At 38.8% G+C, this 24,569-nt stretch overlaps 1 protein-coding gene across 11 annotated transcripts in view; it reads left to right on the top strand.

The window, feature by feature from the left end:
- lrp1bb (low density lipoprotein receptor-related protein 1Bb) overlaps positions 1-24,569 on the top strand; it is a 265,115-nt gene that overhangs the window by 111,602 nt on the left and 128,944 nt on the right. For 7 of the 11 annotated variants that reach the window (XM_058083119.2, XM_058083117.2, XM_058083115.2 and 4 more), the window contains 10 exons: positions 3,155-3,317; positions 10,546-10,768; positions 11,840-12,032; positions 12,110-12,253; positions 15,451-15,687; positions 15,903-16,083; positions 21,605-21,824; positions 22,184-22,373; positions 23,460-23,582; positions 23,898-24,041. In XM_058083119.2, the coding sequence (XP_057939102.2) occupies positions 3,155-3,317; positions 10,546-10,768; positions 11,840-12,032; positions 12,110-12,253; positions 15,451-15,687; positions 15,903-16,083; positions 21,605-21,824; positions 22,184-22,373; positions 23,460-23,582; positions 23,898-24,041 (1,818 nt within the window). The remainder of the gene's footprint in view (positions 1-3,154; positions 3,318-10,545; positions 10,769-11,839; positions 12,033-12,109; positions 12,254-15,450; positions 15,688-15,902; positions 16,084-21,604; positions 21,825-22,183; positions 22,374-23,459; positions 23,583-23,897; positions 24,042-24,569) is intronic. The other 4 variants (XM_058083126.2, XM_058083127.2, XM_058083124.2 and 1 more) reach the window with 1 other exon arrangement.

Genomic DNA, 24,569 nt, shown 5'->3' with positions numbered 1-24,569 from the left:
GAGCAGTGCATGGGTTGTTTTTGTTGTCAAACAAGTGGTCCCTTGGCAGAAGAGTGTCCCAACTAACAAGTACTAGAAGTGCGCCATCTCCCTGCTGATGTTTGCATTGAACTGCCATGTTCTATTTACGGACTGTGACAGCTGTGGCTGAAGTTGTGTGCTGTGCTAGCATTGGCGTCATTCGTAACTAGCTTAATCACCTCAATAAAACATATGTACATTATAGCAATCTGATTTATAATGTATTGTGTAAATCTATGGCATGAACAACCTTACTTTTATGGATTGCCACATAATATCAGCATTTGAGGTTAAAGAAAAAGGGGCAAAATACGACATAGTATTGTGTGCATGCTAAAATGGTAGCTGGTGCGTTCAAGGATTATCAAAGTAGGACAAATCTCCGCTCACATTAAACATTCAAAAACTGGGGAGTTTTTAACTAATAGTTACAGTATTGCAATCAAATAATATTGATGGTAATGTAATTGTTAAAATCTATGTATTTTAATGACTGAATAAATGATTAAATAAACAAATATTACTTTGAGCTGACACTGTAATACAAAAACAAAACAAAACATGGTTTGTTATTATGAAGGCTGCACGAGTGGTTAACGTGCGGCCTTCACAGCTAGGAGACCCGAGTTCACGTCCACCGTCGGCCATCTCTGTGTAGAGTTTGCATGATCTCCCTGTGCATGCGTGGGTTTTTTCCAGGGACTGCGGTTTCCTCCCACATTCCAAAAACATGCTAGGTTAATTGGTGACTCCAAATTGCCCATAGGTATGAATGTGAGTGTGAATCGTTGTTTGTCTATATGTGCCCTGTGATTGGCTGGCAATCAGTCCAGGGACAGCTGGAATAGGCTCCAGCACCCCCTCATCACATTCATTAGAATGAGCGATAGAAAAATGAGTGAATGAATGAATGACATTATGAAAAGGTTATTTGTGCCATGAGCTAATAACAGCAAAAAATATGAAATGCAAGAACATCAACTTCTTTGGGAAACAAAGAGGAAGTGGAGGGAGTGCACACATTCATCATGTCTAACACATTACAGAAAGCATGACAGATCCAATTCTTTATTCATTCAAAGGGCCCCCCTGTGTTCAGAGTGGGGATCCAATAAGGCTCTGCCAAACAGCAATATGATGAGGTCACCTCTTCCAGAGAGGGTGCAAGTTCTGCTACTACACCCCAGAATTTAAAACTGCTGTATGTCATGGGGAGCGACTGCCTAGAGGGCGCTAACTTTGATCACACTGCAACTGCTTCCTGCTTTGAGTGCGTAAACTACAGTATATGCCTTGGTTAACACACGCACCAGCTATATTTGCTGTCAGCTGATAATAACTCTCACTATTAACATATCAACGCTATATTAATGCTATCATTGAATCACTGTTAATTGTTGATCGACTCTCTGAGACTACTTTTGTGTGTGGACACTACGGACATGTACGTGAATACCAGCCAGCTGTGGGTAATCAGTCATCTTATTTGGTCCCAACGGGAATATACTCCAATTTTTTAAAAAAAATTAATTTAATGCATTAACACATACAGCGATGTAATAGTTTCAGTATCTTCCGTATTTTGATGATTTAAAACACTAGCTAAACTCATTTCGTAGGCACATTGATACACATACTCATGCTAGGTCCATCAACAACAGTGGCATACATAAAGGATAAATGGAACACTGTTTTTGTGATTTTGTGGTGAGGGCTATAGCGTCAAAATATGTATTTCTCATGACGTCCGTTGTTAGCTTGCTCATATTAACTCGTTTTCTCGTGCTAGAATGCACAGAAAAGGGAAATAAATATGTGTTCATGTTTCACATAAGTACTGTGAATGAAGGGCGAAATTCCCAAATAGTGCATTTTTTAAATTGTATTTTTATTTAATAAAAATAGCAGATATATATATATATATATATTTTTAATTTTTTTTTATTACTGCACTTAGACTTGACACTTCCCATCAAACATAGACCACAACAGCCAGGTCCTTTAGTATTTTAATTATTTTTCCTGAAACATTACCATTTATGTTAATTTAATTTGAACATAAAGTATTTTTTTTAATACAGTTGGATTTTTAGGGTTTCTCAGAAACGTTATCCTGAACATTATTAATCATGTCAAACCAGCACATTATTCTAGTACTAGTGCTTAGCTTTTTGACATCCCATCATCTTTTTGACAGCTTTTTCACATCCCGATATTGCCTTTCCAGACAATTTTGTCGAAGCTGTGCAACTATCCGCACTTAGAGAGAAACCACTCTAATTCAAGTCTTGCAAAGCACGTTCTTAATATTCAGAAAGAGTCCATTCTGCATGCCGTCAAGGCAGCAGCATAAGACATTATATCTGAAAGGGGACGTTTTAGTGTGATTCAATGATGCAACACTTCTTGTCTTCATGAGTGGCAGTCAAGTGCCAGGTCTAACAACTATACTCAGGGGGCAGCAGTAGCTTAGTCCACAAGGACTTGGGCCTCAGAACTGGAGGGCCTTGCTGTGAGTCCTGGTTCGAGTCCTGTTACAGAAGAAACTAGCAGTCGGTGAGGACTGTTGAAGTACAGTCACTGTTAGTGTATCCCCTTACTCTGCACCCCTACTAGTATACCTGAATATCATGGTTATCATGGTTTCCAAGAATATCATGGTTTTATTGAGTGTCTCTGTTATAAACTATAATTGCACTCTGTAGATTGATGTGCAAGGGAAGTTGTTATTGAGGAGCTGATTGCAAAAAATGCACACAATTTCTGCTGCGCCAAAAAATTGGATTTTGGAAATCCAATAACAATCACTACCTTCCGAGTCTACCGCCAGTACACTTGTTAATTACCTTGGGAAGCGCCTTGAACACCTTTGGATTTGCTTCTAACGCACCAACTGCAAAGCAAGAAGCTGGGCTATAATTACGGGGCCAAGTTACTTCCTGTGAATACATTAAGTCATGTGGTGCCCAATCATTGTGATTATCACTGACATGGGTGTTTTCTGAGTACAAGATTTTATTTTTAATGAGTTTATCATTATTGTTGTCATTTTATTTTATTGTGATCCGTTTAGTAAATACAAAATACACCATTTATGATACATTTTATTACAGCTAATTTGTTCTGATTGCAGATGCTGAGCACATGGCTATTGACTGGCTGACTGGCAACTTCTATTTTGTTGACCGGGTCAGAGGCAAGATATTTGTGTGTGACCAGAGTGGCAACACTTGTGTGACTCTCCTGCAGCTTGACCTACGGAATCCAAAAGGAATAGCTTTGGATCCCCTCATAGGGTGAGTGTTCCTATATTTGTGTAATAAAGCATCTCCGAAAGACCCACAAGTCTCATTTATCATCACACATAGCTTTTTTTCTTTTTGTTCCCCCAAAGGAAATAGAAGTCATAGAAGAAGACTATAATCGTTATGTATAACTACTGACTTGTCTCGAAGAATGTGAGCAAGTTACAATGAAGGAATTTAAATTGTTCTCTGCCCTGCCGTTCAGTCTGTTTCACAATGAGCAGTGCAATTTGGTGGATTGCTGGTGATGCTTCTGCTGTCTAGACATTAATTTGCATTCACAGTTGTCAACCCACATCTTCCACTAAGAAATTCTCCAGAATGTTTCATCATTTGAAAAGCAAAAGAATTGAGCAGCAGCACATGAATATTTTTTTCCTTACATATAAGCCACATGAACGAGACTGTTACAGAAGTGAAGCACTTCAAACCGGGAATACCTATCACTTTATTGCAAAATGCATTGCAATGAGCACCGACCTAACTTCTGTCAGCAGTGTCACCACACTCGACCGGATGACACCCCTCAGAGTCAAGATACATAAGCCCACGTTTGACTGAACTTAACAAACTGAAACGTTTTTTAAAACATTGAAAGTCCTTAGAGCGATAGTTCTGATTTTTCTGACATGAAGTTGTATGACACCCACATAAGCAGTGAAGTCCGTCAACAGTGACAATTCGTGCATGTGCGAAACACACACACAACAATGGACAGGCCGTAGTGCGAAGTGATACGACAGCAGAGAAAATAACCCTGAGCGATTTGTGAGGTCTGATTTTTTCCTAGTAGGCATTTTTGTGATGCTAATGTATTATGCTTTTGAAAGCATATTGTTCTGAGAAGCCAAACACTTTACTTTACTGTCCCCAGCAAGTAGCTGGAACTACTTTCCTCAGCACCAAAATCTGACCTGAACTCAGCTCAAGACATAGTGAGTTGCTGTTGATGGACTTCACTGTTTATGGGGGTGTCATAATTCATGTAAAAAAGAAAATCTGCACTATCCCTTTAAGTTTACAAAGTGTTCTTTAAAACATTGAACTTGGCAAATAAAGCTTTGGGAATATTCTCAGCAGCTGTACTTGGTTACTAATAATTTTTGACTGAATTTTGCTGTTTAAATGCACATACAGTGTATGTCTTTTAAGTTAGTCAGTTTCAACAATTCAGTTTTTCTTCAATTTGTTCCATCAGTTCAATTACAATTTAATTTGTCACATTGTGAAATACGAAGTCCATGTTTATGAGGGTGAAAGTCAATGTCTGAACATGATTTTAATAGTACTCTTCTCTCAATGCGGAAGATCAGCGACTGTAGTCCACTTTATCCCGATTGACAGTGCTTCTCACTTTATCTGAGAAGCACTGGAGGCCCGAGCCAACTAACGGAGGAAAGTAATTTTGGCCGCTTGTAACCACAATCTTGTCCTTTCGGTCACGACCCAAAGGTTATGATCATAGGTGAGGGTAGAAACATACATCAGCCAGTAAGTTAAAAGCTTTGCCTTTCACCACAACGGTTAGCACCAAACCACCTGTGCATCTCGCAATCCATCCTGCTCTCACTCGTGGACAAGACTCTAAAGGTACCTGAACTCCTCCACTGAGGGGCAGTATCTGATCCGCGACCCCATTCTTTTCCAGGCAAGAAACATTAACTTGGAGGTCCTGATTCTGCAAAGCAATATACCCTGTATATTGACATATACAGTAAAGTCTCGTTATATCGATATCGGTTAAAACGAATTACTACTTATTACGATACTATTTTCATTTCCCGGCAAATTTCTAGTCTTTTATGATATAATTAGCTCCGTTAGTACGATACCCGGTTATTATGATAATCCGGTTACTACGATGCCCTTTTCATCTCCCGCCAGCCAATTTGGTCTGCTTATATCGATACAAAAGCAGCTTAAATCAATCTTTGCTTAAGGATTTCAATACCAAAAAAGAACACGGCGAACGGCTGCTTCCAGTCAACTTTATTTTTCACACTTCCACCACCAGAGTGCAGCACACACAGCGGAAAACACCCGTCCCTTGCGCCTACCCCTCCGGGTGGCAACACCTTCCCTATCGATAGTTCCGGGGTGAATTATGTCCCGGTAACCGGTAATCACTACAGCGTAAGTTTATTTTTATTTACTGTAGTACAAAATTTATTGTAGTACAAAAGCATGCTAGATACGCAATCCATGAACTCAAGGAGAAAATTACATGCCATATAAAAGATCCGCCCACTTTTAATGCAGTTCGGCGCAGGATCGGATATATGGATAGTCCGGTTATATCGGTATTTTTTCCGACTCCCGAGAATATCGATATAACAAGACTTTACTGTAGTTAATAATTGATAATAGATCATTTCAATGTGGTTGCCAGTAACTCTGTGTTCTCATCAACTACTTTCTCACCCTGATTTTAATAGCGCCATATTTTCAAGTCTTATTTCAGCATGTTTTTGAAATTTTTTGGGTGCAGTGTCTGCTCAAGGTGTGAGTTTCAACAGCCCGGGAGTGTTTGTAAAACATGACAGGACATTGTGTGATGTTTTGTGTGATGTTTTGTAAGTGTTTGAACAAGAAAACATCACATTGTCTGGCCATATACCATTTAGTTAATGACGTGCAAATAAAAGATGTCACCAGGAAAATTAATTTCAGCAATTATGTTCATATGTTAGTTTTATGTTTTATTTTACATATGATAAAACGCAAAGGCTTATTGAGTTAATGTACTTTTTGAGAAAGACTACTCAGAACATGTTCGCTTGCTTCCTCTGACTATAAGTGGAACAGCTGTCAGTATTTGGAGCTGTGGTTCGTGGGCTTTCAATCACATTTGTCAGTTCATTCCACTTGGAATTGAGATTGTTCACAGTGGGATGTTCTCATACTGGCCATCTTTGAACATGCCATTTTGGACTGATTCATGTTGAGGCTTATTGCTGCTGCAGAAAGTAAGGTGTCATTCTTTCAGTCAGCTTTAGCTCATAACAATGGGTGAGTGCCGACCTGTATTTCATTCTCAATTTCACGCTTGCATGTATTGATATTCAGCACATCCATGTTTTGTTTTGTTTTTTTACGGCTGAGGTTGGTATACTCTATTCATAGAAATGAACTGCCCATTAGTTCAGGGTAAAATATATACAGTATATACTGTATACATATGTATATACATATATAAAGATTAACATCCTCAACAGAGACACTGTTTTAACAAACAAAGGTAAACTGTCATGGGCATCTTCAACATGACATATTACAGGACTAAATTATACTCAGCAGTTTATGATGAGGAGAATAAATATCTGTACAGTTGTCCCTCATATATAGCAGAGTTAATTATAGATTACAGTTTTAATGAAATAAATATTTTTGCAGTTTGAGCATAGAAAACCTGTTTATGATTAATTAAATACATTTTAAGAGCCCTGCTTATAACATCCACCATTGATCATTACACTCCTATTAGTTATTTTTACATCACATTAGTGCACCGGCGTACATGCTTACCTTTAGTGCTATGTGCTAGCACAACTGTCTCTGAAGTTGCAAGTCTCAGATCTTTTCGAGTACATAAAAATGTGTTTCCCCACTAGTTGTTGAGTTAGAGAAATATTTTGTAACACACCATGCTTGTTTCCTTATTTATAAATAGAATATTCTGGTTGTTACAGCGTAGAAAACATTTTTGTGACCTTCTAAATGTTTTTTTTTACATTAGAGCGCTCTAGACATTATATAACACCCACATAGTCATCTTCTATTTTCATGCCTCATACTTGTATTTTATTATTATTATTTATAACCATTTTTATGTTTGAAAATGTTTAATTTAGGCAAAAAAACAACACAACAATATATGCATGTTTTAACTAATAGGCCATATTCAACCACAAAACAGCATGATTTATTAATATAGCTTGGAAAAAATGTGATACAGTTACATTCACAATCCTTATGTGACACATGAACTTATATTTCTCATGCCTTATGACACGAGAAAACAAGTTAATTTCAGCTAGCTTACAGTGCTGTCACTGGGATACAATACATTACCACATATACTGATGATAACATGTAATAGTTACAGTATCTTGCCATATTTTGATTATTTAAAACACTACTGAGTCTACTACTACACTACTCAGAAACACTAACTGGTCTGAGCAGCTACAACTGCAATCAAGTGCATTGCATCTCTTATGGCACTGTGGCGGAATTTGGGCTTAGTCATCTTAGTCATATTTTTTCATATATATTTTTGTTATCTTTAATGTGATGTACATTATTTAATCCAGTTGTCCACGGTGTCACTTCTTGCAGCTTGTAAGTCCCACCTCATGAATGTAAAACAAATATTCACTTCTGTTTGGATCCGTGACATTGTGAAATGTTTCACCCAGCAGGTGATTTGTTGTTTTTCAATTGACTGAGTTTCCCATGTGTATCCCTCTCATTCAAGCTTCTGCTCTATCAGCCAACAGAGGACACCTCTATTGTTACGAGATGCCTAAACCAGCACTTTGACATTGTTAATTCGATAACTGCGTTTTATATTTAGTAGGGTTACCCATCTCTTTGTGACTGATGATTCGATACGTATCTAGATACGTAGTTTACGATACGATTACAAAACTATATGTATTTAAAAAAATGAATACGATACAGTTTCACTGTTAAAGTGAACATATTAAGCCTTTTTCAGTTTTTTGACGTATACATGTTAGAATGTTGTATTCCCATGTTAAACAATGCCACAGTTTAAGATAATGAGGTTCGCGCATTTGAAAGTGAGCCCTGAAATGACATTTTATCTATATTTTATCTAAAACATTTACATAAAATCTATAATTAAAAAAAAAAAGTTTTAATGTAGGCTACAAGGTGGACTAGTGGTTAGCGCATACGCCACACAGCTAGGAGACCCGCGTTTGATTCCACTCTCAGCCATCTCTGTGTGGAGTTTGCATGTTCTTGCCGTGCGTGCATGGGTTTTTTTTCCGGGTAATTGACGACTCCAAATTGTCCATAGGTATGAATGTGAGTGTGAATGGTTGTTTGTCTATATGTGCCCTGTGATTGGCTGGCGACCAGTCCAGGGTGTACCCCGCCTCTCGCCCGAAGACAGCTGGGATAGGCTCCACCACCCCCGTGACCCTTGTGAGGATAAGCGGTAGAAAATGAATGTAATAAGTAGAGGAAATCCCTTTGTGGTAAACAATTTGATGTGCAACCACAACGATAATTACATAAATTATGTAAAAGGATATAGATTTTCGGAACTATGCACCATTATTTAAAACAATACAGTCAGTAAGCATATTTTTGTATTACTATTTTTCTTTTTTATTATATCCCCGGTGTCTGTCATTGCACTTATTCTTTTACGACAATGACCACAGCCATGTTTGTGCAACGCACCAGTTTGCATATGCTTTTGACCGTGCTAAATGAAGATGCAAAAATAAAGATCGCAAACGTTTTTATGCATTCATTTTCTGTGCTGCTTACTCCCCATTAGGAACCCGGAAGTATGCTGGAGCTTATCCCAACTGACTTTTGGTGAGAGATAGGGTACACCCTGGATTGCTTGGCAGCCAATTGCAGGGCACATATCAACAAACAACTATTCATACACACATATAATTTTGAGTTGCAAATTCACCTATCATGCATATTTTTGTAATTATGAAATGAAGCTGGAGCACCTAGAGAAACCCCATGGCCACACAGGTCGAGCATGAAAACTTCACACTGAGTTGCTCAACGAACCCAGATCTCCTGATGTGTGGGCGATATACTAACCACAAGGCCACTGTGCAGCCCGTTTTAATAAATCCAATTAGGAGTGTTAAATGATTACATTTGCATCTCTTCCTCCCAGTATTTAGAGCGTCTTATAATCTGCGTAATTCTGCATATTCACAAAGCACAAACACACAAAAATGGATTGTTATTGCAATTCTCTGTACTATGGATGAGCCGGATACTCGTTTTAAACCAGTATTGGTTACGGATAATGCATTTTTGCCGGATACAAATATGGAACGATTATATTTTATCATGATCCGTATCACGGTGTAAAGACCATGTATGTTTTATGTATTCACTCTTCATGCTCTGTGATTGGTGGCAGCCGAGACAGCGGCATGCATGAGCGCTATTTTCCTTGAAATGTCATCATATAACAGGTCTACCACTTATATACAATAAGTACAAATAAGTACAATAATACAATACAATATACTAAGAATTTGGTTAATTTCAGTTGGCAGGACACAGATAGTGGTGACATTAACTGATTAACTGGGGACTGGCCACTACATTACGTACACCTCCGCAGCGGCTCTGCCTCAATGTGCTGCAGTATGCACGCTGCAATCTTAAACTTGTTTTGTACACCGAGCATTTCACAAGAGAGTCACTGCCTGTGTTTTTTTCTTCATCTGTTCTCGTCTAATTTGGCTGGTGAGATAAAGTCAGTGGGAAAACTTGGCTTCAAGTACTGAACACTTTTGAGAAAAATACAGTGAACAATGCAGACAGATTATTTCCCTGTTTGCCATCATTGCATGTTTGCATGAATCACAGAGATCATTGAAAAGTAATTCAATAATAAGTCCTAAAGATAACTTATACACATACACAGTACACATATAGTGGGATAATAATACATATATCAACTTCTGATCAATCCATGTCAATTTCAGACATTAAAATAACATACAGATGTAAGCCCCACACATTTCCAGTTAAACCACACCAACGTCCAGTTTATGCCATTCCCATTCCCAGTACAGATACGGAGAATTTAGATGGGTGAACAGATACAGATACAGATGTACTCGCTGATCCCTACTCTTTACACCTTGTTAGTAGATCATCTTTCCATCTTTTTATACACTCAAACTTTCGATAGATCAGACACTGATGCTTCCCTTTGTACCTGTACCTGTTTGTGTTGCACTGAGTACTACAACAACATGGACTTGTTATAGCTGCTATAACAGCCAAGGTTAGTTTTGCAAGGTTGAATTCATAAAGGCTGATTCTGCTCCGTCAAACACACCAGACTAACTTGAATGTACAATACAGTACAGTACAGTATAGTATAATATAGTGTTATTGTGATGTATTATCTTGATGAATGGTGCATATGACATTTGTAACAGTCTGTTATTTAAACATTGTTGCCTTTGTGCAGAATGATGTTCTTCACAGACTATGGGAACGTGGCCAAGGTGGAGCGCTGCAACATGGATGGCACCAACAGGACACGGCTGGTGGATTATAAAATCGAGCAGCCCACAGCTGTGGCATTGGATGTGGTCAAAAAGCTGGTGTACTGGGCAGATACCTACCTGGATTACATAGATGTTGTGGATTACCAAGGCAAAAACCGACACACCATCACCCAGGGAAGCCAAGTGCGTGACTGCATTTTGCCTTTCAAATGGCCCGTTTTATTTTAAGACAGTTGGTTCATTCTCTTTTTGCTTGTATGATTCAGTCTCATCTTGATATAAAAGGTCAGTTCACTATAGTTGTGGTTGATGAATAAGACACACTGGGGGCAAATCTTTCAAATTAGCTCTTCAGCAGTCTCATCAGAGATTGTGGCCATTCATTAAAACATTCCTTGAGGCAATCAGAGCTACACATTCATGCAAGATATATATGTATTACATGCACAGGATCACGTTTTCAGAGGCAGATATTACTGCTTGCGGCCCAGGTAGGGAGGTTATATATGCTTAAAAATGCCACTGAGCTTGAATATTTCGAAATACACTGAAGAAAACTCCACATGCAGCAAATGCAGTTAAAGAAACTGGAATAGGCTTTAATTTAAATGTTCTTCACACTTAGTTTACCGTTCTAGATTATAATTGGTTGCTATGAAGAAGCCACCCTTCATTGTACTTATTTGTTTTTATTATCAATATAGGTAATTGATTAGCATTCATATCCTCATTATATTGGAGTCATATTGATAAAAAGATGTTGACACATTTCTCCTAAATCATCACTTTTTAAAGGTAAATTATTTTATATGTTGCGTGTATACTAGTATACTTTAACCCCACCAATATCTGTTGTCACATTAAATACAGATCGACATATATTATAGGTACACGTGCAATAGAGGAATACAGTAAAAATTGCACGTGTTGCATGAAACAGTGGTTTGCTTGTTTATTAATACATTTAGACTCATGATTCCCGGTGCCCCCAATGTCATGTTGCAGCTCCCTCAATTTAATTGTATTTCGTTTGAGCAAGGCTCGTCAAACCATGTCACTTTTCATGGATGTCAGGCTGCTAAATATGGATACTTATGTATCAGTCCTACATCAGCACCACTAGAGGTTTTCAGCTTCTCAGTCGAGTATTTTGGCCCATCGTCTGCATGCTTTGAGATAATACCCATCATTTCACATATTTGTATCTTTACGCTATAATAGAACAAGCTAATTTTATCATTTTTGCTTTTTCAGGTGTCAAATATTTATGCATTAACCGTGTTTGAGAACTACCTCTATGCTACCAGTTCTGACCCTTCCAAAGAAATGTCTGCTGTGGAGCTGCTACAAATCCACAGGTTCAACATCACAGCAGAGATGAAGACACTTGCAAGTCTGGGGAAGATGCAAACCCTCCGTGTTTACCATAAAGTCACTCAAACAAAAGGTAAGCCAGTTCCCATGTAGTGAGTGAGTTGGGCTGTTTGTACACCACCTAATTACGTGTACTGATTTTGTTCACAGTTAGGACTCATGCATGTGAGATAGATTCATATGGGAAATTGGGTGGATGCTCCCATATTTGTCTTCTGAGTGGCAGCTACAAGTCCAGAACGTGCCATTGCCGTGTTGGCTACAGCCTGGACTCTGATAGGCAATCCTGCAAAAGTAAGTACATTAAATTAGATTAATTAATCAATACATTGAGGATTAATCGATCAATCAAGTAATAATCAACTCTTGGTATTCTTTTTTAGTTAATGGAATATACCCTCTGATGTCAGACACCAATATGAATACTCATTCATTCATTCATTTTCTACCGCTTTTCCTCACGAGGGTCGCAGGAGGTGCTGGAGCCTATCCCAGCTGTCTTCAGGCGAGAGGCGGGGTACACCCTGGACTGGTTGCCAGCCAATCACAGGACACATATAGACAAACAACTATTCACACTCACATTCATACCTATGGACAATTTGGAGTCAACAATTAACCTAACATGTTTTTGGAATGTGGGAGGAAACCGGAGTACCCGGAGAAAACCCACACATGCACGAGGAGAACATGCAAACTACACACAGAGATGGCCGAGGGTGGAATTGAACCCTGGTCTCCTAGCTGTGAGGTCTGCGCGCTAACCCCAATATGAATATTTTTATTTAATTTATATTTTTATTTATTTTATTGTATTTAGTCATCCATGAAAACAGACCAGTTATCTTAGTGTTTTAGACTTAGAGGTTATCACATGGTTTGACTGGTATCAGGCCAGATATCATGCCCCCAAGTGTCAGTATCAGATTCTAGCACACGGGGGCATGATACTGGGCCTGATACCAGACAAACCATGTGATGATCTTATTATCACATACTATTTAATCATGAGCTCATTATCACGTACTTTCGTTTTTCCATCATGTAACGTGCCAGAGAGTTGAATTTTGATTTGAGAGAATCAGGCTCGTATTCATCCCCATTTTCTTTTCTGATTGATAAAATAATGTAGCGACCCTGACGTGTTCATGTTGACATGTTGTGCTCTTGAGTGTCTGACTGTTCCGCGTGACTGTGAATGCACCAGGGGTGGGGGCGTGTCGTGTTGAGGAAGCACTGTTGCGTTGCGTTGTTGCTGGCGGTGGTTGCAACGCCGTGGTTACGGCCGACAGTAGCCAGTATTGTTGTGTAATAAAAGCTTGTTGGCAATCACAGTCGTGTCCTTTCCATAGCGTCGGCAACAACGTTACAATAAACATAGACACGTATTTGTCTAACTCAGGTGGGGGAATACTTTCTACCAGTCTTCGTTCGTTCTTGCAGTTGCAGTCGCCCTTGGTTTTCCGATTTGTATTTGCATTTTTAGTTTTTTCGATCATTTCAAGAGTGTCCTCTTCATTAATGGTGATAAAACGTTCAATTTATAATATTCTGTTTGCTATTTTTCCTATTTGTCTTTCGCCGGGAGTGTCAACCGCTGACATGTTGACAGAGCACAGACGGCAGCAAAAAAAACGCTTGTGCGCTGTTCTCTGGTTGTTTCACGGGCACGATACCAGAGCAGCGCGCTCTGAGTGGATAGCTACGGGGGCTGATACTGGACATGGTTAAACTCTATAGTTTATCAGTATCACTGCCCTGGGCTTTGACACAGTATCATTTCAGCCTTTTCCCGTATCATTCATGGGCGGTTTCTAGGGTACAGGGCCAATTAACACTGTAGTATGTGATAAATCAAGATATTTATATTTAGACAACAAGATATTCACACATGGTGCACATGTGGTTAGCACACAAGCCACACAGGTAGGAGACTCGGGTTCGATTCTCCGCTTGATGTGGAGTTTGCATGTTCTCCCCCTACTCCAGTTTCCTCCCACATTCCAAAACCATGCTAGGTTAATTGACGACTCCAAATTGTCCATAGGTATGAATATGAGTGTGAATGGTTGTTTGTCTATATGTGCCCTGTGATTGGCTGGCGACCAGTCCAGGGTGTACCCCACCTCTCACCCAAAGACAGCTGGGATAGGCTCCAGCATACCCGCGACCGTTGTGAAGATAAGCGGTATAAAAAATGAATGGCTGGATATTCACACACATCAGCTTGGACTTTGGAAAAAGCAACTATTTTTTGATATGTTGTGGCCCAAACCAGTAGTTGTTTGTGTTTGGTTTATATTGATTTGGTCCGTCTAGGGCCTACGCGATTACCGCATTCATTGACACAAGCTTCAGCTGAATAAACTAAGAACGTCATCGTTAGTTGTAGTCCTAATTTAGATATATATCATTGTCGGCTCTTTTTTTATTTAAGGTCAGCGACAGTGCTAATTGGAGGCACTCATAAAGAACGCCTGAGAAGGACAACATAAAGTCATAATAGAGCAGATGGTGCATTTATCTGCTGTAGAATGATATTGATTGAAAGGGTGCTGATGGACTCAGATTCTTTGCAAAATTATTTAACACCATCGGCACACTGCAATTTTGATTGAGCATTTGTTGACTTGCCTAATCAATTCATGAAAACTGCATAGTTAACAATAAAGGCAAATCAAATTTACATCACAGTTTTAGGGGGGGGGGCAAGTTGCAGCTTGGGATGGGGGATCTGGGATGACATGTTTGATTTATTCCCCCATTACACATGATCTGTCGGTTTCGGTGTCTTTTCTCCTCCTTGCGCTTTCCGTCATCCTAAACATAATGAGATGGTAGTGCTAAATGGTCGTGCTTCTTACAGCGGTCACACTGTAGTATGAAATCTGGGTCTCTTGCAAGTTTTAATTGCCTCCTGGGTAGTTGGTTTCTCTCTCACAAAATGATAAATTGAATTGAGGCATGTGTGGTCCTCACCCACAGAACTGTAGTCTCGTGGGTAGGTACTGAGTGTGAGGAGAGGTCTGCCTCTCTCCCCGGAAGCCCTCCTTCATTCCTCCTCTTGCCTCTACAAAGGATCCCAAAGGGTTGGAGAACATAGAGCCCCCCATAGAGCGTAAGCGGCAGGGAGGCCGCAGAGGAGCTGCCTCAGCTTTCTAGGCTTCACTGTTTGTCCCTCTTTTGAGACGTCACATTATTTTAGATCAGAGACAGTGCTCTGCCAAGGTAAGTATTTGCCGTGGTCTATTTGCTCATACCTTTTTTTTTACGCTTCGAGACAACTTTTTAGCACAAGCATGATAGATGATACAGAATTGTCATTGGTATTGGTCATTGTCTCCATTAATGTGAATGGATAACTCTGGCTTTGGCTAAGCCTTGAGAACAATGTGCTTGGTGAAAGTGCTTAATGCTCGGATCAGCCCTGACAAATTGGTCCAATTAATTGACAATAACAGTAGAATGTTCTCTCCTTTCTTGCCTCATAGAGCCCAAAAATGATCTCTTCATGTTCTACGGTAAAGGGCGCCCTGGGGTCATCCGAGGCTTGGATATGAACGTTAAGTCGAGTGACGAGCATATGGTGCCAATTGAAGACCTTGTCAACCCTCGAGCTATTGACTACCATGCGTTATTGGGACATATTTATTTTGCTGACACCACCAGTTTCCTTATTGGAAGGCAAAACATCGATGGAAGCCACAGAGAAACTATACTTAACGAAGGTCCGTCAATTTTTTTTTTTTATGTTTTTTTTCATATAATGCAGAATTCCAGGTCCCTGTGTATTTTGCATTTAATATCTCATATTAGAGATTTTCCTCTAATTTGCTACTTTGCTACTTTGCTACCTTTTATCTTATCTGTTTCAAGATCAATGCCATTGGATTGTATCGTAAAATTCATTGTTTCACATTTGGATCTGATGATTTGCTCATAGAACTCGACAATGTTGAAGGAATATCTGTGGACTGGATTGGGAATAATTTATATTGGACCAATGATGGCTACAGAAAGACAATCAGTGTTGCCAGGTTGCAGAGAGCCTCTGAGACCAGGAAAACACTACTGGAAGGGAACATGTCACACCCACGAGCCATTGTGGTTGACCCTCTTAACAGGTAAGAAAATATGCTGTTCGGATTTCTACAAAACTTTAGTATCCACTAATCGGTCGTTAATCAAGGTTAATTGGTTCCAGACTTGATCATGATACGTAGGATTCCTTATTTATAAATTGAAAACCTGTTTATGACCTTCTTAATAATTTCTTCAATATTATGCAAGCACTCTAGACATGAACTAACACACCTATAGTCACCGTTTCACCAAATATCGGAGACATAATAAGAGTCAATAAGCCATTTAAGACATAGATAATTATTGTGGTCATGTGTGTTGCTATAAATGTTTTCTCTATGTGAGGTGAGTGGCGGGTCGACAGGAAGTGATATTGGGGTTCAAAGCTTCAAGAGTTTTTGCGCGACGTGGGTTATGGTTGTAGCAGTAGTCTGTGTTTTTATTTGGGATTTTTATGTGGGATTATTGTGCCTTTTGTGAGATCATTCAAACCTACGAAAAAAGCCTGTTGTTGTGGCGATCAAGATGCTTGTGTCTCAGTAATATTACTGACACCTAGTGACCAGTGTAGAATATTGCATATCATTCACAGCATATTTCACTGTGTTTTGAATACCTTATATTTGGACTTTAGTTCATGTAGCCATGTTTATCATTGAAAATGTTTAATTTAGGCAACAAAAAAATGTTTCTTACTCATAATGGGCCGTATTCAACCATGAAACAGCATGATTTATTCATTAATATATTTTGGGAAAAAAATGGTACATTGAAACTACAAAATTCAAAGTGATAAGTAGCAAGGGATGACTGTATACACAGTACATTTTCAGTTAGAGGTGTTATGGTGTTATGATCTCTAATGCAGAAAAGGGTGGATAAACAACTAACTCAGATAGACGATGCAGGACATACAGCACCATGGGAACTAAGTACTGAATGCTAAGGTGAGGAAACAAGGAAATCTTTACATGACAAGGGCAGTGTCACGAAGCACCAGGAGGATGGGGAAAAGGTCAATAAAAACACAACGCTGGGGCAATAACAGGAGGGATACAAATAATGGCATAGCAGCATGCAGGCAAAGCAGTACGATCCAACGTCTTCCTGCTGTAGCCTGGTGGCCAAATACCCCTAATGGTAAATCGGCTGCAGGTGCACCTCGTGGCACTGCCCTCGCAGGAAGGAACTGGATGTAAGGGGTCACCAAGGTGAAACAAAACAAAGCAACACAACAGAACCTAACAAGAGGTCGACTCACTTTTATTACGACAGTAACAGCACAACAGTTTCCAGTTTCAACTGGCTGTGTGTTGACCTCACATATATGCTGTTATACAAGCTGCACACTGAACACAACCAGTTATTTCTTCAGTGTTCATCTGGTGTATTAACATACTCACATAGACCCTCATTCAGTAGAACTGTTGTATTTTGTGAGTAAGATATTTATGCATCTCTGTCTGCCTAGAGACGAACCACCAGCACCAACTCATTAGCCATAGTTAACCTACTTGATTTGTTCCTCTGCAGACATAATACATGATTTCCTTTGTTAACTGAGGGCCAGGCTTACAACAAAGAAGGTGCTACAGAACTCAATTAAAGTTTTCCAATCATTTGTAGATTGACTATTTGTTAACACAGTTGGTTTGTTATGCTATGTATTTAAGTCATTATACTGAAGTATTTCCCACCTATCGGGGGATGGAAGGATTGCCAAAACTTAATTTCCTCTTGTGTTCTAGGATGGAAAATACCATCAAATTAATTTAAAGGAGGGTATTGATTTATTCCTGTGAGTGGTGAGATTAATTTGGACAGAGGAAGTATAATACTGTCCAGCAATATAATTTATTTATAAGTTATTCATTAATGAACATACGGTAAAGTTATTAATTGACCACACATGTTCATGTTTTGAATTCTGATTGGAAATGTTGCCCCTGACGGTGCATAGAATGCATGTATTCATTGTATCAATTAAAAACTGTACTTGTAGCCCAAGGATGGCAATCATTATTTAAAACAATATATATGTATATGTTGTGCTTTATTTCTCATATCTGCAGTTAATTCAGCTCAATATGCTATTTAATTGTCTTTATTATAGGGTCGGCAATACAGTCATCACTCGTTTATCGTGGTTAATTGGTACCGTGATGAGTGAATTTTTGCAAAGTAGGATTCCTTATTTAGAAGTGAAATACTCTTGTAGTTGGAACATAGAATATTGTTTGTGACCTTCTAAATACATTATTAGAGCCCTTTAGACATGAAGTAACATTACTATAGACTGTAATCAATTATGAATTAGTGCTGATTTATTAATGTATATATTTTAAAAAGGCATGACAATTTGTGCGGTGAGAACTGTATTTTTTTAAAATACTGATTCAAATTAAAATATGGAACATGGAAAAAGCCATGAAACGTCTGTGACAATCTGCATAAGGACGAATAATACAGGATTATATTATTATAATTTGAGTCTCTTTGGAATTAAAGGAATGATCTTCTTTATTAAATTGGAAGTTGCCTGCTTGCGAACAGATTCAGACACAATCTTTTTTTCTTTTACATTTTGTTAACAATTCAGCCTTGGTGGAGGTCTCTGTAGGTCTGTTGAAAAGCAATTGTGTAAGCCTACATCAACTCTCACTTGTATTGATTGATAAGAAATCAAAGGAACAACCTTAAAGTCGATGTGTCAAGAGATAAGGGTGAGGCTGCATAACTGAAAGATAGCCGAAATGAACTGCTGTCTTGAATGAAAAGCAATCTGGTGGAGTTGAGATTAAACTGACAGGAATTGAGCAGGATTATGAACAGAAGCCGCTCTTCTGGACTTAGTAGAAACTTTTTGGTACAGGATGTCATGTTTGTGGAGTGGCAGGACTCACCATTGTTACGTCTTCCTAGGTGGTTATGGTCATGTTTGTTGGTTTGTATGTCTTTGATGGTCTTCCATCAAAATTCTGTTCCGTCCATTGTCTAAACCACTCACACTGTTAATGTCACTTGACTTACAATGAGAAGTGCACCCTGGACTGAACATCATTTACACATTGCTAACCCAGCTACAGTCGTGGCCAAAAGTTTTGGCAATGACTTAACATCGATGTTTCAATAACTTGGTTCTTATTTTTCAGTGTATTCCACATACAATGTTTCCTTAAGAAATAACACAGGTGTGACTGAGTCTAATTCAAGTCACAATTTTGACAATATCATGAAAGATTTGTAACACCACTTCCTGAACTTTAGTCTGTTGAGTAAAATTTGTCTCCATCCAAAGTATTGCACTAATGTGATTGCTATGTCATTCCAATAAAACAACACATTTTCCCACATAATCTGCCTCATTGAACGCATCTATTAATGTCAGGTGTGGATCATACTAATACTAATACTAAATGCCATGTCAGCAGTTCTGTGAAAGTCACACTGGTCTTATTTAAAATATAATACAATTCAAAATGCATTAATTGTGTTTGTCATTTAATGGTGTATCACATTGTTAAAATTGCATATTTATATTATGCAATATTATATTATATAATATAAGGCAATTACTTCAGACATGCATCAACTTGGCTTGTCTTGTCTTTAGTTGAGACCTGACTTGGACTTCCACATTTTTATTTGAGACTTGCAAAACAAGGACTTTCTCCCAACTTTAACAAATATTAAAGCAGCAGGGTTGCAGTGGAGCCTCGGTTAGGGTATGCCCTGGTTAGCGTATACTTTGGATTCCGTCAAATGTATACAAAATCTTTATATTGTTTGAGTACACAGCGTCAGTTGTTGTACATGGTGCTGGACCTGTTTCATTATTAATACACTTTGTGAGTCCAACTGTGTTTGCAATGTATCTTTGTACTGTATCACAAACCGGGCCTGTTAACAGCCTGTTAGCGTGCCCTCAACTGGAAAATGGAACTGGAAGTCATCCTCCCCAGTTGCCCGTCAGTGGTGTCGTCAGCGGTCTGCACTGTAGCTTTTTGCTTGCTCACTAACACTGGTACGGCACAACTTTTTTTGTATTGGTCACGGCTGTAGAAAAACCCACAATGGAAACAAAGGTAAATTGAGGTTGAATGTTCATTTATCCGTCCATTCATTATGTATATGTATTTGAAATGATTTACTGCATATAATACTTTAAATGTAAACTGCTAAAACATTTTTATTAACATTTTTGGCTTTCCGGAATGGAATGACTGGATTTGCGTTGTTTGTGATGGGGAAATTTTTATTTGGTTAGAGTGTGTTTTGGGTTTCATCGATCGTCTGGAATGGATTAATGATGTCAACCTAGTTATCTCTGTTATCCCAAAACGTTTAACCACAAATGTATGAACTCAACAAAGAGAGTGTATGGCAAGGATCTAACACAGAATAATCTGGTTTTGAGCCAGAAATGCAAGCCACATGCACCACTGCACCACAATGTCAGTGTCATGTCAAGCCTCATGAATGTGATTTGGCTTCAACATTATTTAGACATTTACTGTGGGGGAAATCATTATTTGAGCTTTACCCCTTTAGAAAATATGAACAGTCCATATTTGCAATGGTAGGTCTAGAGAAAAAGACTACAAACCACTATAACCACCCCTCCCAAAAAAAAATCAAGAAAAAAAAAAAAAATTTTTATTGAGTGAAATACTTTTAATATTTCATCATCAAACGGATCCTGACTTAGTACGTGGCGAGGATTTGGACCACTCATTTCTATCGATAGTCTCCAAATGTAAAGGTTGTTAAAATTAAAGGCTGTTGCTTGGCAACTCAATTTCAATTTCAGCTTCATTTACAGACGTATTCTATTTAATTAAGGTTGAGAGACCTACGCTAGGCCTCTCCAGGATCCTAATGTGCTTTTCTTGATACACTCGTTTGTTGCTGTGGTGGTATGCTTTTGGTCATTCACATGCTGGAAGACCTATTCATTGCCTTTTTTCAGTGTTTTGGCTAAGGCAAGGAGGTTTTCATTCAATATTTCACAGTACATGTCTTTATTTATCAGTCCCTCAATGCAGTGAAGTCTTCCGGGAGCCTTTGTAAAGAACAACACCAACACAGAATGTTGCAGACAGACCTGTGCATGTCCTTTTTTTTTAGTAAGGGGTCATTGTGGGCACTGCAGGACCTCAATGCATTATGTTGAAGTGTGTTACTGCTGTTTTTCATGGTGATTGGTGTCGCAGCTCCCTTAAGGCCATAAGCAGGCTTCTCTCGGGGAGTTCTGGGATCCCTCACCTTTCTCAGAGTCAATCTTACCCAACGTCTTGCAATTTGACAGGGGTTCTAATTTCACTCAATAAAATACCAAATTAGTGTATAACCATGATTTTATAAATATAAGTATATGTATATATTGCTGATATTCTCTCTCTTTGCTAAAACAAACAAACCAAAAATGATGCACTGTTCTGATCTTGGGAAACTCTAATAGCTCTTCAATTACTGGTTTCACGATAATTATCATTGACACAAGCAGTTCTATGTACAGTTTTGATTTTGATTGATTGACTTTTGTGCTTGTGCATTGGTTAGCTGGATGTACTGGACAGACTGGGAAGAGGATGAGGTCAATGACAGTATTGGGAGGATAGAAAAAGCCTGGATGGATGGATCAAACCGCCATATTTTTGTCACCTCAAACATGCTATGGCCCAATGGCCTGACTCTGGACCACAGCTCCAGTACCATGTACTGGTGTGATGCCTACTATGATCACATCGAAATGATTTACCTCAATGGGACGGGACGAAAGGTGAGTTTTAAACTGTAATGTTGTGGAGAACAGTTCTATTCTATTCTATTGCATTTCTAATATCCATGCTATGAAACGAGGTGTGTTGTTTTAAGATATAATTTTTGTTGTTGCACAGTGCCATCCTTGTTCTGTCAAAACATGAGCTGTTTCATGTATGTAAGCCCAATATGGTGTGGTATGGAGTGACTAATAGAAAAATGCTGTGCTGATTAGAAATAGAAACACTGTATAGATATCTCCTGATGAACATATATTCACCATACTGTTTCAGAATTATTTTATCCACACCCTTTCTGAGATTTTTGCATAAGCGCTCAAATATTTTGATAACAGTGTTGCTTTGCTTACCATTGCAGGTGGTTTACAATGGAAAAGAGCTTAATCATCCATTTGGAATAACTCATTATCACAATTTTATCTTTTGGACTGAGTACATGAATGCATCAGTCTTCCAGCTGGATTTGTCCACCGGGGATGTCAATGTGTTGCGGATTGAAAGACCACCATTATTTGGCCTCCGGGTTTATGATGCACAAAGTCAGCAAGGTTGGCCGCTTTCCCTTTTTATTCTCTCTGCATCCTGTGCTACTGAACCGTAGCAACCCACACTGTGAAAGTTGGACTACATATCGAACCACCCTCTGTTGTGTGTCCAGACATTAGCAATGCAGTGTATTGGTGTGGAAGGTTTATTACGAAATATCAAGGGTTAGATCAAAAATTGGCAAAGCAGTGGTTCTTGTAAGACAGAAACACTGCATACACAACAACCCACTCACAAGGTTATAATCAGGGCCTGTTTGCTGCTTCCCAGTATTAATTAATGATCTCATCTGTTCAGTGTATTCCTTAACTATACGCAGCTACTTTAAAGGCACCAATATTGCACTTGCTATATCGGTAGTTAAAGTTGTCGGTAATATATTCTCACCCAATATGCCATGCGATTGGCTGGAAACCAGTCCTGTGTGTACCCCGCCTCTCACCCCTTAAGTCAGCTGGGATAGGCTCCAGCACCCTAGTTAGGACAAGCGGCATAGAAAATGGATTGATGAGATGGATTCTCACCCAAGCATTGACTACTCACAGTTATTTGCCTTACAAATTGCACCAATAAATGCATAAATGCACACAGGAATCAAATTTGGCATTATAAGCCAAGATATAAAAATCACAGTGACAGACACTTTGAAATCTCTCAAGCCTCGATTCTGTGAAGTTATATCGGGTGGCCAAGGCTTTCTCTTTCTACTGCAAATGATGATGGATTCATGCTGTTAGAAAGCTGAAAAGAGCAGATAGGTAAGGTAACGGATATTACTGGCAGTAGAGAATGGAACTGGTCCGCACAGCAAGCATTTCTTTTGTTCTGCGGTACAAGGCATTACACATTGGACATCAGACATTTTATCTTGGGACTACAAACACATGATGCTCCAGCTTTTAAAAACTGTTATTAATAATGTTGTTATATATTTTTACCTAGTATTTTTCATTGAACAAATCGAATGCTGAGCTACCTGTTATTTGCAGTAGTCAAATCAACAAAACATCAACATGGCGCAGAGCATAAGGTGGGCTTTGGAAAAGCTTTACATAAGTACAACAACATATATAGGTCTTTTTTTTCAGGTGACAACGCATGCAGCTTGAATTATGGCGGCTGTGGTACCCTCTGCCTTGCCATCCCAGGAGGCAGAGTGTGTGCCTGCGCTGACAACCAGGTTCTGGAAAAGAACAATGTCACCTGTACAGGTAGGAGGATATAATGAATCAGACAAAGCAAGAGGCTTAACATCATCTTTTCCTAGTGCACTGTAATCCCTCCATCCAATGGGGAGAAGATTAACTAATAGCTGCATCTCTTCCAATGCAAGTCTGGTAATGAAAACATGAATCGAGAAGAGAAGTATTCCCATTGGGTTTCCATAAATTACATTCAAATCCCAGTGGTTAAGAATGAGGTTATGACACTATGATAAGCGTGTTTTCATATAATTATAGCTCTGCCAATAATTTCCATTAAACTAATTCTTCATGGAAATTTTGCTTCACTATTGTTTCAACCAGAAGTCTCCAGCAGTGGTTCAGAACCTCAGCGATGTAAAAGTGAGGAGTTTCAGTGTCGAAACCAACGCTGCATTCAGCCTCTGTGGAAGTGTGATGGAGACGATGACTGTCTGGACGGCAGCGACGAGGAGAGCCACATATGCTGTGAGCACTGTAGTGTCTATGGCCACTTAGAATAATTTAGCAATTTGCAGATTTTTAGAACAGCACTGCAACATAAATCAATTTGTTTCGACTTCACAGCGAAGTCGGCGTACCCAGATGGTGGAATACATTAAAACAGACCATTTTGGTAGGAAGCAAAAATACAGCTGGAATAGGTGCAGATTCTGGAAGAACTATAAAGCTTTGTGTGCTGGTTATAGTGTGTAGCTGCTCTATAGGAGTCCACAACTCGATAGAAACAGTCGAAAAATGATCATACCGTCATAGGTCCACTTTAAAGGAAATTATTTATTAAAATTAAATTTGAAAAGCATTTTTTAAATGTTCTTTTTGAGAGACAATCCAAACATTAGGGAACATTAGGCTGGAAAATAAATGTAATGTTACTAGAATAAAGTAAAAATATAAAAAATATTAAAGGTGATATCCCAAGAAATTCTAACATACAGATACTAGACAGTGCAGCGAAGGGACCCGCTACTAAATGATGATAGTAGATTGCTGGCA

Source organism: Doryrhamphus excisus, linkage group LG12, assembly GCF_037039965.1.
Source record: "Doryrhamphus excisus strain RoL-2023G ecotype Guam linkage group LG12, RoL_Dexc_Guam_v1.1, whole genome shotgun sequence".
Classification (NCBI taxonomy): domain Eukaryota; kingdom Metazoa; phylum Chordata; class Actinopteri; order Syngnathiformes; family Syngnathidae; genus Doryrhamphus; species Doryrhamphus excisus.
This window is presented reverse-complemented; position numbering and strand designations above follow the sequence as displayed.